Genomic DNA, 15272 nt, shown 5'->3' with positions numbered 1-15272 from the left:
GTATCCTGTCTCCAAATCTAACCCCCGTTTAATCTTCAAAGTGACCTGTCTAGGTGTGGTCTTCAAGAGGGTAGGGCATCTTTCTGTTTTGTACAGGCCGATGTCTCTAGCACCTATCTCATTGTAGGTGTTCAGTTAAAATTTGAATAAAGAAATTCATCTGCAATGTGTAGGTGACTAAGTATCTACCCTACTTTCAAAGTATCTTCCAGTGACTTTCATCATCTCTAGGACAAGCACCATATAAGATCTGTCACAACCCAGCACCATCTTCTTTCCTTTCTGCCACCCTCTACCTTACACGTGATACTCTGGAAACACTGAAACTACTTACAGATCCACACACGTGAAGTGCAGTATCTTATTTCTTTTGGCCTGCTCATGAGAACTCCCCTTGTCCACAAAGCTCTTCTTCCCTGAACCTGGTTAGTTAATGTCGCATTTAAGATTCTGCTTAGATATCACCTCTTCCCACAAACAATATGACTTCATCTAGTGAGAGTGGCTAGTAAACACCTAGGCAAATTTTAGATGAGTCAGGGTGGATTTCAAAGCCCTAGGGCAGTGGGCACACATGAGTATGGGAAGCCTGAAACTTGGTGGGCATGTGGGTGTCAGACCTTTAACCAGGTATAAATGGGCAGCAAGAACTGCATTGGACTGACTGCACTGGTAAAGCTAGGACTTCTTCTATCCCCGATAGGGTCCCTTAGAATCGGCTCAGGTGGGGCCAGGCCTGCGAGCCTCAGTGCTTATCGCTGAGTAGAGTTGGACACTGCTAGGATGCTTTTGATCAGCAGCTGAACGTATGGTGTCCTTGACTGTGTGTTTCTTCATTTGAGCTGCTCTCAGCAGTACTACCCCATTGTTACTTTGTGGTGATTTGCTTCCTGTGTACAGCTGCTCTTTTATATAGACAGTCATGGTAGTATGTGGAGCCTTCAGTCCCTTTTAAATTATGTGCTATGGGATTTGTTTACCTTATTTAGAAAAGGTCCTTTCTCCCAAACGGCAATGACTTGGCTCAGTGAAAACTTCAAGATTGATTTTTGCTGGTGTTTTTGTGAGAAGATGAAGCTTTATCTGAAGCAGATTAGTTTGAATTCAGATCTTGCTTCTCCTCCTAACTAACTGTGTAGTTTTGGGCAAGTGACTTAGCCTTTTGGCAGGTCATAAGATGGGTTGTTTGGAGACTACTGCTAATGCCCACACAGTTCCTAGTACTGGGGCTGGCCCTTGGTGGAAGCTCATTCCATGACAGCCCCTTTCATTACCATTGTCAAGAAAGCACACACTTTCTATTGTAATAAAGAGGACATAAACCAGTCTCTGAAATTTTCTCTCTTGCTGGTTTTACTAAGAACGGATGACAGATATACTAAGAAAGGCTGGGTGTTTGGTACTAACACTGTACACCTACCTATGAGAATCAACTTGCTGAACTGACAGGAGATATCTGCTTTTCATGGTTGTATTGTATTTTTTTCACCTTTAATAACAGCACAGTTTTTGAGCTATATGCTTCATTTTCAAGAACATTGCAAAAGCCACTCAGTGGGATCATTTTCCAGGCAAGAATATTTAAAGCTGATTACAACTTCAGGGCATATTTTTCATTCTTGCACAAACTGTAGTTTTCAATTATTTCAACATCACCATTCATATTACAGAACTACGCAGAGGTCCTGGATGGTTTCATTGTATTACACACCATTTGCTTTTGGAGAGGCTTTTTAAGGAGTGATGCAATGAGATTTAAGGCATTCTCTTTTTGTTTATTGGAAAAATATGCTTTTTAAAATCTGTGTTCTTTTAGAAAGTCTTTAAAACACAGATTATGAATAAACAGGTACAAAATTATTATATCTCTTTGCAGTTACTCTGACTTATAGATAAATTCTGTAATATTCCAAATATTTTTGGTAGGACAAAGGGATCCTAGACTTTTTAAGGTGATATTATGTGTTTTAATTCCTACTGTTATTGGCCCAGGAATTATAGGTATTATCTGAAAGAATAAGTATGTTAAGTGTAGAGTATTTTTAACTTTGAAAGTTGTTTTATTGATATATCTTTTATAGTAAATTGTAAAAATATATTCAAGGTTGATCAAAATCTTAACATATTTTTTCACACTCTAACTTAGTTTTTCCATAGTCCTCTGCCCCTAACACTGCAAGTGGCAAGAATCTTTCTGTTTCTTGCCATGGGCAGAATTAGTTAATGATATTCATTTAGAGTCAGGATGGTACAAATGGGGCGTATTAAGGGGCTTAAATTAGGTCAAATTGAATAATTGATTTTATTCCTTTACTTAAAAAGGGCGTAATCAGCTGAGAGAGCTAAAGTCTAAAAAAAGCTTAATTAAATATGAATAGGGAATTTATGTTTTCAACTTCATCTGCCTTTACAATGGATGGTAAATGATTTCCCTCCTTTGTTACCTCTTGTAGATACTCGGGGATGAAGTTCAGCCCTTCCGACTTGATGATGAGTTTGATTATGACTCCGTGATGCTAACGCCCAAGTTCACGCCTGCTGAGATAGATGCCATCAAAGAACTGTCCAAGCAAAAGCCAGAGAAAACCAACACAGACTTGGAGGAAGCCCATGACTGATTCACCAAGACAGCTTCCTGTTTTTCATTTTGTTCTTATTCAAGCAACAATAGAATAAAAGATAGACCTCCTGTAATCCCCTTTGTGGAAATCCATGTGCGCATTGATTTATCAGAGTTATTTTTCTGTCGGGAGATGCTCCTAACAAGGCCACCGAGAGTGCTACCCTCACAGGGCTCCGCTCTGTCATGTTGACACTGCAGCCCGTGGTTGGTAGGGGCTGATGGCAGTGGCAAACAGGGACAGAAAGGGTCCGTTTGGAGGAGAGCACTGCAACTAGGTAATGCGGGGTGTTGAAACGAAGGTTGGAAACACCGCCCACCTTTTTGGGGGAGAAGGACAGTTGCATGTGCACAACACGTTTTAGCACATAGAGAAGAACCGATGGCGTGGGGAGGTCGCTGGCCCCAGCCGTCCAGACATGTTGAGACGAACCAGAATGCTGAGAGGCTGGGCTTCTAGGATTGACTGGGAAAGGTTTCGCTGACAAGGAAGGCCTCTGTGAATTGATTATACGTCGTATATTAAATACTTGTACTTTGTTATTACCATTGTGATGATAGTTACGAAGTGCAAATAAGGATCTCTATGTGCAAAAGCTTAAAATACAATTTGAAAAGGGAAGACATAGGGGAAACAGCTAGAGAATGTAAAAACATATTGTGAAGCGCTAATTGTATAGAGCTCCCACAAATGCATTGAGGAAGACAATAGATGGAGGAAGGCACAGGTGAAGAGGAAAGAGTGCATATGCAGTAATTTTTATTATTGAAGGAATCAGTAACATATCAAATATACTTAGTTTTAATGAGTTTTTGTACAATCCTGTGCTTGTGTGTGTGTGTATGTATGTATTTATAAAAATGGCCATTTAGATTCCTTACAAAAAAATGCTCTTGATTTAACATTATGATAGAATCCGAGTTGTTTCTACATCTATTTTTCTTTATCTATTCAAGAAACTTTCATAAAACAGCCTTTAATTGCCAAGACAATGGGGAGGATAGAAGTGAATTAGACATGGTCTGATTCTGTGGGGAAGACAGATGTATATGCACAAGTAATTAGAGCAGATGTACGCTGTCCAATAGAATAGTCACTAGCTGCATGGGCTACCGAGCACTTGAAATGTAGCGTGTGAGAGGAACTGATTTTTAAATGTTAATTTTATTTTAATTTAAAATAAAAAGTTGATATTTGATGCAGTTATTATAAAACCTTCAGGTGCATTTGGAATACTTGGGTTTGTGCATCTATACTGTTTCAGCTGTAAATTTTATGACATCTACATACAAATCAATTATTTTTGATGACAACTTAGTGTCTAAATTTAAAATATGCTACAAATGTGAAATAGACATTGGATTTCAAAGGCTTAGTATGAAAGACTATAGACTGCCTTGATATATTTTTGCATTAAATACATGTTGAAATGATAATATTTTGGATATGCCTGGTTAAATAAAATATTAAAATTCACCAATTTCTTTTTACCTTTTAAATGAGGCTCCTGGAACATTTACAATTCTGCATGTGGCTTGTGTATTTTTCCTTGCAGCTCTGTAGTAGAGAGTAAACTGTTGTGAGAGTCACATGTACTGGGAGCTCCCGGGGCAAAGCAAGTCGGAGTGATCATGCCGTGGAGAGCTGGGGAGTCTTCACAGAGGAGGTGGCATTTGAGCTTGGTCAGGAAGAAATCAGGAATTTTTGATTTCTAATAGTTTTGCAAATTATTAGAATAGCTTGTCCGGGGAGATGATAGGAGCCCACATTAAAGCAGTGTGGGTGGAAGTGGAAGGGCATGGATCTGCTTAGAGATTTGGACATAGAACTATCAAGGGTTGTTGATTGACACAATGTGGGAATGGGAGCAGCTGGGAGGTCGAGAAGATTTAAGCATGCAATCTGTATAACACGCTGACTTGCGACAACCATGTTGTGACATAATTGTTCACGGGACCAGAGACTCTAACTCAATATATACACAGCATTTCGGTATTTTAAATAAAGAAAAGTCTTCACCATTTTAAAGACATCAAGTTTTATGGACTTAGTTTTGTAATCAAAGAAAGAAAGCTGTCTTTCTAAGTGTTTAAAAAGAATGATATTTTAGTGTCACATCTCATTAACTAGGCTGGGTAGGTGGCAAGAGAATGTTACTATAGAGCATCCTATCTGTAGAGTTGGTGCACTGTTTTGGTTTGGTGTTTTGGTTTTATTCCTTTTGGCAATTTTTGATTCCTGCATTATTTGGGGCATTTGTGCATTACAATAAAAGTGACACTGGAAAATGGGTTCCTTAAAGCCTTTCAGTGAAATAGTTTTGTCTCAGGTGTACTGTTACTCTTGCCCTAACTAGCAGCTACTCCTCCATGACTTTCAGCTTTGTGGATCCCTTGAATCGATGTAAATGGCTTGTTTTACATTGGCTGGCAAACCCTAACCAAGTGCCTCTGGCAGAAGCCTGTGCTTGCATTGATGGATGATGCTCACATGGATTAGTAAGGTTAACACGGAGTAGAAGATAAGGAGATGCACCTGTATGTATACACCAAAATGGGAGGGAAGCACATGTAAAATTTTAAAGTATCTTGAAATAATGTGGCATGTGCAACGCAGACTAGCTTGAATGAAGATTCCAAGCCTGTCACGCCAGTCCTAGCTCGTTCCATGTGGTGGCACGCTGAGCTATCTTAGACACATAAAAAAACACCTTGTATTGAATTTCCTTTATTCCTTCATCAAGAATTCCCACCCCCGCATGAACAAGACAGAACTATATCCTCATTTTTTTTGAAAAAAGGGATTTTCTCATGTGTAGGTGACTGTACAGTGAAATTGAAATATGAAAAACACAAAGAATTTCATTCACTTGTGTCTTGGACGTTAACAGTAAATGCATACAGTGGCATAGGGAATGATATGAAAGTGGCAGTCTCATTGAGAGTTTTCTAGAAAAATATTTCTCAATATGAGGAAGAAAAATCCATCCCTGACCATGGCTTGCCCAGCTCTTAAATAATATGGCTACCACTTACCTCTCCAATCTTACCATATCTTCTTCCTCATTTTGTGTTATGTTCTGACCAGTTTGTATTTGTTTTTGTTTTTCAAATACTCCACTTTGTTTCAACCGCAGAACCTTGACTCTTACTCTCCTTTGTGCCTGGTCTTTGTTGGTCTTCGATGGCTGGATCCTTTTCATTTGTTCAGGTCTCAGGTGAAAAATATCTCCCCAGAGTCTCCCTTTGACAACTATCTAATCCTTTTTTAACAAACCTTCTCCCTAGTCACTGTGCATTCCATTGCCCTACCTTGTCTTGTTCATTATCTGACTCTCGTTGGAATGTAAGTGGCAAGAGGGCATGCACTGAGCTTGTCTCTTTGTTGCGTGTCTGGCTCCCAGTAAAGTGCCTGGGATGAAGTGAGTGTTCAATAAATAGTTACCGAATGAATCGAACCAAAAGTATAAGCTTATTAGTTTGAAGAATCAGGGATTCCAGTTCATCCCTTCAGTTTGGCTGAACATATATTGTGCACTTTTTATATTACTCAGGGCATTTTATTTAAGTTCTTACTCCTTCAACTCGTGATAATCCGAGGGCCAGTGGAAATTTGGGAGCCTAGACTGATTGGACAGAACTGTTCCCTGTTTAACATGTTCTTTCTTTCCCTCATAATACCGCCACAGGAAATTGAAAGAATCTTGATTCACATGGGAACTTTATCCACTTCTCAATTGCTCTTTTGAAACCTTGCCTTGACTTCTTACATTAAAAATCCTTCTCCAGGAGTAAGTCATGCGGCACAATACTGATACTGACATCGCTAACATTCTGCGTTAAAAGGTCTGGACTGATGACTAATGGAAAACTGCAAAGTGAGAAGAAAACAAGGCCTGAAGAGTGAGGTAGTGGGGAAAAGTCTGTGTTGGTAGCTCTCTGTAAAGCAGAATACTTGATCCATTAATTAAAAAAATGGTAATACTCGTGTCATCAAACTTTAGAGGTGGGTTTAAAGCCTCATTCCCCTGTGTTCTTTATGTTTTTATTTATTCTGAGAGCATTGTTAGCTACAGGAGGGTTTTAAACAGGAGGGACATGATCTGACTGACAGCTGAGGGGAGGGTGGTGGAAAGGGGGCGGTGCTGTATTGTATTGGGGGAGGTCACACTGGACAGAGGGGTGGGCAGGGCTGGAATGTGAAGGGCCTTTTTATTGTTTTCTCTCGTTACCCCTAGTATTCTGAAAATGTATGACCTGTGTTGGTGTACGTCTATTTTTGCCCTTTGTGCTGGGCACTCAGTAGCCATTTAGTCTGCAAACCTGTGTCTTTCAATTTCAGGAAATTGTCTTAAATGATTTTTTACGTGATTTTGTTCCTTCCTAAGATGTTGAACTTCTTAGATTGCTACTCTAGTGTTTTTGTACGCTCTTCTCTCTCATGTTTTCTCTTTTTGCTCTCTTCTCTGAATTTTTTTTGCAACTTTATCTTCCACGTTTTTATTGCAATGTATTTTTTTAAAATTTTAGTTTATTTTTAAAACCACAAAACAGTAAAGCCATTTTCATGAAAAAGAAAAAAAGGCAAACACCAGAAAAACACACCCTTCTCTGCCAGAGTTGCGTCAGGGCCAGACTGAAGGTGAAGATAGTGTATTTTCCTTGAAAATGCAGAGCACAGTGCCTCTTGATGGTAATAAGCACTTGTGTTTACTGTGTTGAATGAATGGGCAAAGGAAGTGGAATGAGATGTCAAGAGATTTGTGCACATTCTGTCATGTTGTAGAAAGCCTCCGATGTGACCGTGTGATAGTTAGGTGAGTTCTAGGACCGCTGACTGAGAGAGGGAAGAGATAGACTAGGGGGCCAGGTCTCTGGCTCTGTGGCCTCAAAAGCAGATCCTTCTTTTCCTGATGTTCCTGTTGCTGTTCATGACACCCCATTGGTTGGCAGAGTCTCTTATATTTACTTCTGCACTGTCTTTTGATTCCAATATCTTCTGTGTATTCCCCTTTCCATTCTTCAAGCCTTTGTTTTTACTCATTTCCTCTTGGGAGACTTCTTACTTCCCAGTTAGTCCCTAGACGCCTCTATTCTTTCGATTCTACCCTGTTTCACACATTAATTTCATATTAATCTTCGTTTCAAAACTGCCACTAGCTGCTCACTGTCTGTTGAATCTTTCAAAACTTCTCAATTTAGCATTCAAGGCTCCATTCCCATGGACCCCCACATGTGGCTCCTGAATGTTGCCTTTCACCTTCATGCTTTTCTTCTTATTGTTCCTTCTTTCTGGATCATCACCCTTCATTTCTGTCCAGTCAATGTCTGCTCATGCTTTATGATATAGCACTAGGGTCACCTCCTTCATGAATCCTTTCTGATTCTCTCAACCAGCTGTAATTTCACCCTCCCCGGAACCTCGCTATCATTTGTAACACTGTTGGTCGTCACCACATTCTGCCATGGATCACAGCTGTTAGCGTATGTGTTTTCCCATCCAGCCCTGAGGGCAAGCACCAAGTCTCATTCATTCTGACAACTTTAGTTAAGCACTGTCTCTTGCGCATTGTGGTTCTCATCACTGGCTTCATTTACTTATGAAATCCAGGTGGAGTGCTGCAAAAATAATGACATTCACATTTTTGTATTCAACTAGTATTTATCTGGTGTCTGGTTTCTTTGTTACAGTTTATTACAGAAACAAATAATGCTATGATTTATTAGCCCATTTGAATTTATGGTAAAGAAAGTAATGCAAAATGTCTTCACAAGTTGCACCAGAATGATTTATTTAGTTAACAATCAGAAAAAATGTAATTCTGTCCAGTACAAAAGTGGGAGGTAAAAAGACCCAGCAATATAATTCTAATGGAAGGAAATTTTGCAGGGAGAAATATTGAAATACATTTAGTACCAAAAATAATGGCACGTCAGCAATAAAACTTATGCCACATGACATATAATTATAATACTTTTCATGGTTGTGAAAAATGGACAGTCTTTCTCAAGACAAACATCAAACACTTTCTAGAGAGGTGTGTGTGCTGTTGGTTCCACGTCAGATGGCAGTAGGTTATCTCCATTTTGTGCTCTTAGAATATTGACATCCATGTTAAGATACACAAGTATATCCAATAACTCTACAAACTGTATTAACATTGGTTATGTTCTCAGAAGAACTGAGCATCAATTTTAGTTTAGATTGAAAAGTAATCTCAAAGGACAAGCTATGTACAAGTGGCAGCGATGGCGTTTGAAGTAATTAGGGTGTTTAACAACCAGGGGGATAAAAACTACTAATTATTCTCATTCTCATCTTTTTTTCCCCTTGAATGTATTTGAATTATATACAGATTGGGACTTAAAAAAACGTGGTATCAGATATCTTTGTAAAAATGATTTTCTAAATCCTTTGGGTTTAATTGCATTGGTGTCTCAGGCTTGTAGAGGACTCTGCAGGCTGCTTCCTGCAGAGACTTTAGTTTCTAAAGAATAGTTTATACCTTTCTTTCAATGTTTTGGTTATAGTGTCATTCTGTTATTGATGCACTGACTAATGTTTTTTGGTGGGTCTGTATATTTTATATGTATATACGAGTATATTTATATTATTTTTCAGTGACTTCAACTTATTTTCAAATTGAGTAAGTTTCATAGGTTAGTCAGTCTGTATCACTTTTTTGTTTCGTTGAAAGTGAGGTTGCTAACATTTCTCAGGGGTAAAAAGGTGCAACATTTGTCTTTGTTCAGCTCTCTTCTCTTTTATTGTTCCGGCCTGTGGGCTTTGCCTATAGCGTCTGTGTCTGTCTCCCCCAGTCCACGAGAGATGCATGCTGGTTGTTGTTTTGTGTTTAAACAGCTGAACACCTGGCTGCTCATATGCAGGTGCACAGAAACTTGGAGAATGGATTTTAATTTAAGGCAGAAGAATATATGCATGTTGTTGCAGATGAGGGCTTGGGTGTTGGACTTGAGATTCTTCTGTGTTCAAAGAACAATAAGGACATGTTTCTTACATGGGACATGTGTGTCCCTTACCTGTCAAAGACTGTGTAAAGTGTTAGTCATAGTATTTCTGGAAATTTCTTTTTTACTTACATAACATCTTCTGTGTTTGTCAGTAGGAATGAGTCCATTTAATTAGTCTTATTTAATTAGTGTTCTCAATTTGCAAAGATCACAGAGTTTTACATAGTTAGTACCCAAAGCAATCACTTCTCATTGCGCTGAAATTAAGCTCTCATATGCTTATATCAATCAATAAATAACCAATCCAATGCTATCACAATAGTTCAGAATGAGAAATGGAAATGAGACAATACATTTTGGGAACAGTGCGCTTACATGTTCATTTTCCCAAAATCTGACGGTCATGATATCTTAATAACTGACCAAAATAGAAAGTATGAAGAACATATCAATTCAGTGTCAGGTGTTCAGCATCATATTAGGTGAAATGGAAGAGATGGAAACAATATACAACATCACAGAGAGGCAAATTTGACACAAGAAAGAGAAGTCAATGCACTCTCCCAGGGAACCCAGTGGTGATTTTGTAATGCACTAGCTACACTCATTGCTTCAAATAGAGTATCGACCTTTAATAGCTAAGAAGAGAAGTCAATAAACTTTCTTTATACTTTCTAGAAGTTGAGCTCAGTGTTCCTTTGGGGAGAGATGGCTCCTCTTGATGAAGTAGCATAATAGGAAATACCTGTATATGTATGCATTTCCTTGCTTATCCTGCTCCCCTGTTAGACACTTTGCTACACCACAGATGGCACATGTTCATCTTGTGGCGATGAAGGGTTGACATCAAAGGCAAAGAAACCCTTGAAATCTGTCCCTCTCAGCCCACAAGAGCAGCTTCTCTCTCGCACAGCGATGCAAGCCAGTGATAACAGGGGCATTCCCACCACTGCGCTCTCTGTTGTGGGCAGCTGACAGTTAACGCAGGTGGGCGTAAGGTGCTGCCCTTCTTTTGAAGGTTATCTGTTTAGGGGGGTGCCGCTGCTCTGGGATCCGTGCCTTGCTTCGGTCCACGAAGCTGCTCCTGAGAGGTAAGCAGGTGGCAAATACCTGTCCAGAAAATCAGAAGTGGCTGTCCAAAGACCCGCCTAACATTCCAAAGCTGTCAGGCAAGGTGGTGAGTCTTTGCAAAGGGTGGCTGTTTGAGGGGGTTGCCCAGATTTTTTTCCAGAGGTCAAATTAGATTGCGGAGCAGCTGGCTCATCTTCTTCCCCGCATAAGTTAGATGGATGGAGGCCGAGTCTGTTCAACTTGGGTTGTGCACAGCTGAAGTGCCTAAGAGGAAAAGCAAGTGTTAACTGGGTCTGCCATTCACTAAGCAAACATCATTTTGTTTAAATTACACTGTGTTATTTTATTTTGACCCATGACCAAATGGAACTCGTTGTAATACATTTTCACTTACAAGATAGTTGGCTCATTAATAAAACCCTAGGAAGGAGACAAGGGTAAATAATGAAACTCCTACACATTAACACCATAATGTACTACAATATTTTTTCCTTCTTTTCATCAAAACCCTCCATGTAATTAAATCCCAAGTCAGTCAGCAAACAAATTCCTCAGCTGCTTTTATTGCCCCATTGTTTGAACCGAATTAGTTATTTTTCATATTGCTAAGTAGCAGCTAAGCTCAAACTTCTGCACAATGCTGAAAGGTTTCCTATAGACAATACATAGTCATCGAGTGCTTATGGTGTGCAAGGCAACCAGCACCTTGGAGTTCCGGCAATGAACAAGGCAGATCACAAGTTACTGGTAAATACTTTGATGCACATCAGTCTGGATGAAGTAAAAGGGAACTTTTAGGTGGTAAGGGTGAAACTTATGAAGGACATTGCAGGTAAGCTGAGACTGGATGGCAAAATGGAGCCCGGCTTGCAATGACCTGGAAAAAGAGAGTTCCTGGTGAACCAAGAGCTGGGTTAAAGACCCAAGGTAGGAATGAGCTTGGTGACCAGAAGAACATACTGAAAGCAATCAGGTGGAGGGATGGAGAGGCTGTATGACATTGTCGGCCATGGTGGGGACTTGGATTCTAATTGCAGTGCTACAGGAAGCCAGTGGGTTGCTTTTTCTAAGCCTTCAATGTGCTTTACATTGTAAGAGATCAACTCTGCTGGGTGGGGTTGAGTTGGGTCAAGAGAAGAAGCAGGGAGACCAGCTAAGGCTGGTGGTAGGGGATGTTGGCTTGGCTTGATGTCAACAGTGATGGTGGGGACACGTGGGTGGATTCAGGACCTTTCATGTAGGTAAAATTGATGAGACTTAGGGAGGGCTTAGCTATGGGAAAGGTTCAGGGATGAAAGGAGTAAAGGTTGAATCCTAGGCGTTTTGCTTTCCAGCCTTTTCTTCCAGTCTCCACAGGTTAAAGCCAGGATAAAGAAAAAGATGTGTTGAAAGGGGGTGGGGATTTGTCAGGAACTTCTCAACATAACACTCTATGATATTATGGGAGGTTTGATTCTCAAATATCATTGTCTCTCAGATATGATACTTCTCAAGCCACGTGCTGTTTTCCTTCTTTTCAAGTAAAGAACCTATGGGTAATTTAATAATCTATCACTTTGCAACAGCCCAGCCTCATTCTCATTCATCTCAGCATCTGAAGGAGGTTTTAGGCCAATCATCTAAACATGATTGGCGCCCACAGCACTTAGGGGCGGAAGTAAACATTGCCTGGTAAGTACCTGGAATTGACTTGGAAAGGGGTTTGGGACCGTACCACTCAGTGTGGGTGGCATGGCTATGTGGTTCTGTGAACTGTTTATTATGAGCTATTTGTTACAGGCTCATGCCAAGGTACATATGGAAGTAAAGAGTAAACATTTAGTAGCTTTTGCAGCAATTTCAAATTGCTGTGACATCCAAGAAGCCTTTCCTTTTCCCAGTAATTGACTTGTATTATATTTTAATAAATAATTGGAAGTTAAACAAACACCGAAACTAGTTTTTCATCCCCAAGAGTTTGAGAAGCACTAGTTGAGCACGAGATGCGACGCCCGTTGCCTTACCAAGAGGGAAAAGTGGTGACATACGTGACAGGTGCAATGCACCGGGGGACGGTTGTTCTTGCTCTGTTCTCCTCTGGTTTCTTCTAGTCACAAGTGGGTCATGAGGAGTCCAGGACTCTCCTGATGTGTGTAACCTCCGTGGGTACCTCGAAAGAGTAAACAAAAAGCTATTGGAGAGATGAGGTAAAAATTTACATTATGTGGCAACATGAAACTGAGCTCGAATAGACAATTGCAAATCTATGTGTAGAGAGGACTGATCTTACCTATGTCTCCTTTCAAGGAATGTTCTATAAGCTTCTCCCAATGGGTGATTTGAAATTGGTTTGGCCACTCGGGAAAGCCATGCAGTTTGGAGTGGGAAGACACTTCTGATACTGCTTAGTTCCATTCCTTCCTTTTACAGAGGAGGAAACTGATATCCCAAGGACCTCCTTTGAGAAGAAAAAGTCCCGAAGGATCCAGAAGCCAAGGAGAGAGGGCACTTGCTGATCATTTCCACCACAAACTGAGCCAGCGTGGTGGGTGGTTTTTCACAAGGCTCATTTTTCAGCGTTGTGATTTCTATTAACTTTCTTCACAAATCCACATCTCTGTGAAATCGGAGCTTGCGAATCCATTTTTCGCCTCTTGTTTTGACATAGACCCAAGTTCTGTTTTGCTGTAAATTTGGACTGGAAAAATACAATGGTGTGCTCTCGCAGCTCCGTTGGCACATCTGTCATTGGAATTATGTGCCAAGAAAACTTCACGAGGCGCCTTTCATGAGGAAACCAAGCAACAGATATGACTCATCTGCACCCTCTTGACTCACTTCCCATAAGATTTTACAAACATTTAATTGTTTCACTGAGGGTCTTCAGGGCTTAATGGTTAGATGAGTTTTGGGGTCCAGAAAGAGCAGGGATTGAGTTCAGCATACATTAGCTGGGTGATTGTGTAAATAATGTACCCTCTGTGGGCTTAATTTACTCTTTTTAAAAAGGGGATAATATTCCTTCACAGTGGTGTGAGGGTTAGAAGGGCTGATATGGGGAAGCACTTAGCATGGTGCCTGGCACAAAATATCGGGCTGGCCAAAAAGTTCATTTTGTTTTTTCCATAAAATAAAAGACGCATTTTTCATTGTCACTAATAACTTTGTTGATTTTGATATTTTGAGTATGTTGGCTATCTCCTGTGTGGTATAACATTGATTGTTTTCAATGAATGTCTCAATTTGATTGCTATCAACTTCAACTGGTCTGCCTGGCCGTTGAGCGTTGTCCAGCAAGAACTCTCCAGCATAAAGCTTCACAAACCACTTTTGACATGTTTTATCAGTCACAGAACCTTTTCTGTACACCGCACAAATCTTTTTCTTTTTGGATTTCAGTTGTGTTTTTACCTTTCTTGAAATAATAAAGTAAACTATGCCAAAAATGTTGCGTATTTTCTTCCATCTTCAGTATTAAAATGGCTACACAAAAATTTGCCAATTTCGGTTTTTTTAAAAAAATGCACACTGATGTGACAACTGTCACAATACAATCTAACAAAATTGTTTCGAATGAAGTTAAAGACAACTAAGCACTACTAGAGCCATTTTATGGGAAAAAACCCAAACTTTTTGGCCAACCCATAATTACTCATTTGGTGGTTGTTGTTGCAGGCAGACACTATATCTGGTGAAGGGAGATGCTCTATAAATATAAATGTCTATGGTCAAATGTTGAAGATATCCTCTTTTGGAACTTCAAATTGTGCTTTACAATGTTGAAGGCTCTGAGAAACCCTGTAGTAAAGAAAAATCTTTGTGCTTAACCTCGTATGGAGCATTTCCCAAACCTCTCTGTCTCTTTTTCTTTTCTTTCCGCTCCTCCCTTTCTTTTCCTCCTTCCTCCCTTCAGCCTTCCCTCCTCTCTGTTCCTTCATTTTCTTTTACCTCCCTTCTTCCTTCTTTCCCTTTCCTCTCTCATTTCCTCCCTTCCACTTCCCTCTGCTCCCTTCCCCCGTCCTTTCTTTCCCTCCCCTTCTCTTCCCGTTTCCCAGAACACTCCTGAGATTTTGCCTGCTTTGATGAAGGAACAGGAAGGCCTACTTTGAATGTCTGAATAATCCAGCGTGGACTCATCTAGTGAAATCTCTATGGTTCTCCATCATATTTAAATGAAAAAAAAAATTTGCCTAGGGAGTAACGTCTAGTCTTGTACTTTGTCAATATTTCTGAAAGATAACTTTCTCTTTTGTGGAGTAGTGTGAATCTGATTGAATTTTCTGGAGCAAAGTTTCTCAAACTTTAATGTGATGCAAATTCTCTAGGGAACTTGTTAAAATACAGCTGTTGATCTAACAGGTCTGGGGTGGAGTCAGGTTATTCTAACAAGCTCCTTGGTGATGCCCCTTAAAAAAGCAGACCCGCAGGTCTCACCTTAGGTGTACTAAGTGAAAATATGCACTTCAGTAAGATTCATAGGTGACTTGATCCACATTTTGGGCTGGATAATTCTCCACATGGGAGCTGCCCTGTACCTTGCAGCTTAGCAGCATCTTTGGCTTTTACTCACTAGATGTCAATAGCTCCCCACACCCAACTGTGACAAGCAAAAAATTCTCAAGAAGTTGAC

General features: G+C 40.1%; 1 protein-coding gene across 1 annotated transcript in view; it reads left to right on the top strand.

Annotated features, from left to right (window-relative positions):
• Positions 1-4500, top strand: part of IFTAP (intraflagellar transport associated protein) — a 55774-nt gene extending 51274 nt beyond the window's left edge. The window contains exon 7 of the mRNA XM_054585892.1: positions 2454-4500. Within this exon, the coding sequence (XP_054441867.1) occupies positions 2454-2618 (165 nt within the window). The 3' untranslated portion in view covers positions 2619-4500. The remainder of the gene's footprint in view (positions 1-2453) is intronic.
• Positions 4501-15272: the final 10772 nt, after the last annotated feature.

The sequence above is a fragment of the Pteronotus mesoamericanus genome, unplaced genomic scaffold (assembly GCF_021234165.1).
Source record: "Pteronotus mesoamericanus isolate MK-2021 breed Mesoamerican mustached bat unplaced genomic scaffold, CSHL_Meso_final contig_90, whole genome shotgun sequence".
NCBI classification, from domain to species: domain Eukaryota; kingdom Metazoa; phylum Chordata; class Mammalia; order Chiroptera; family Mormoopidae; genus Pteronotus; species Pteronotus mesoamericanus.
This window is presented reverse-complemented; position numbering and strand designations above follow the sequence as displayed.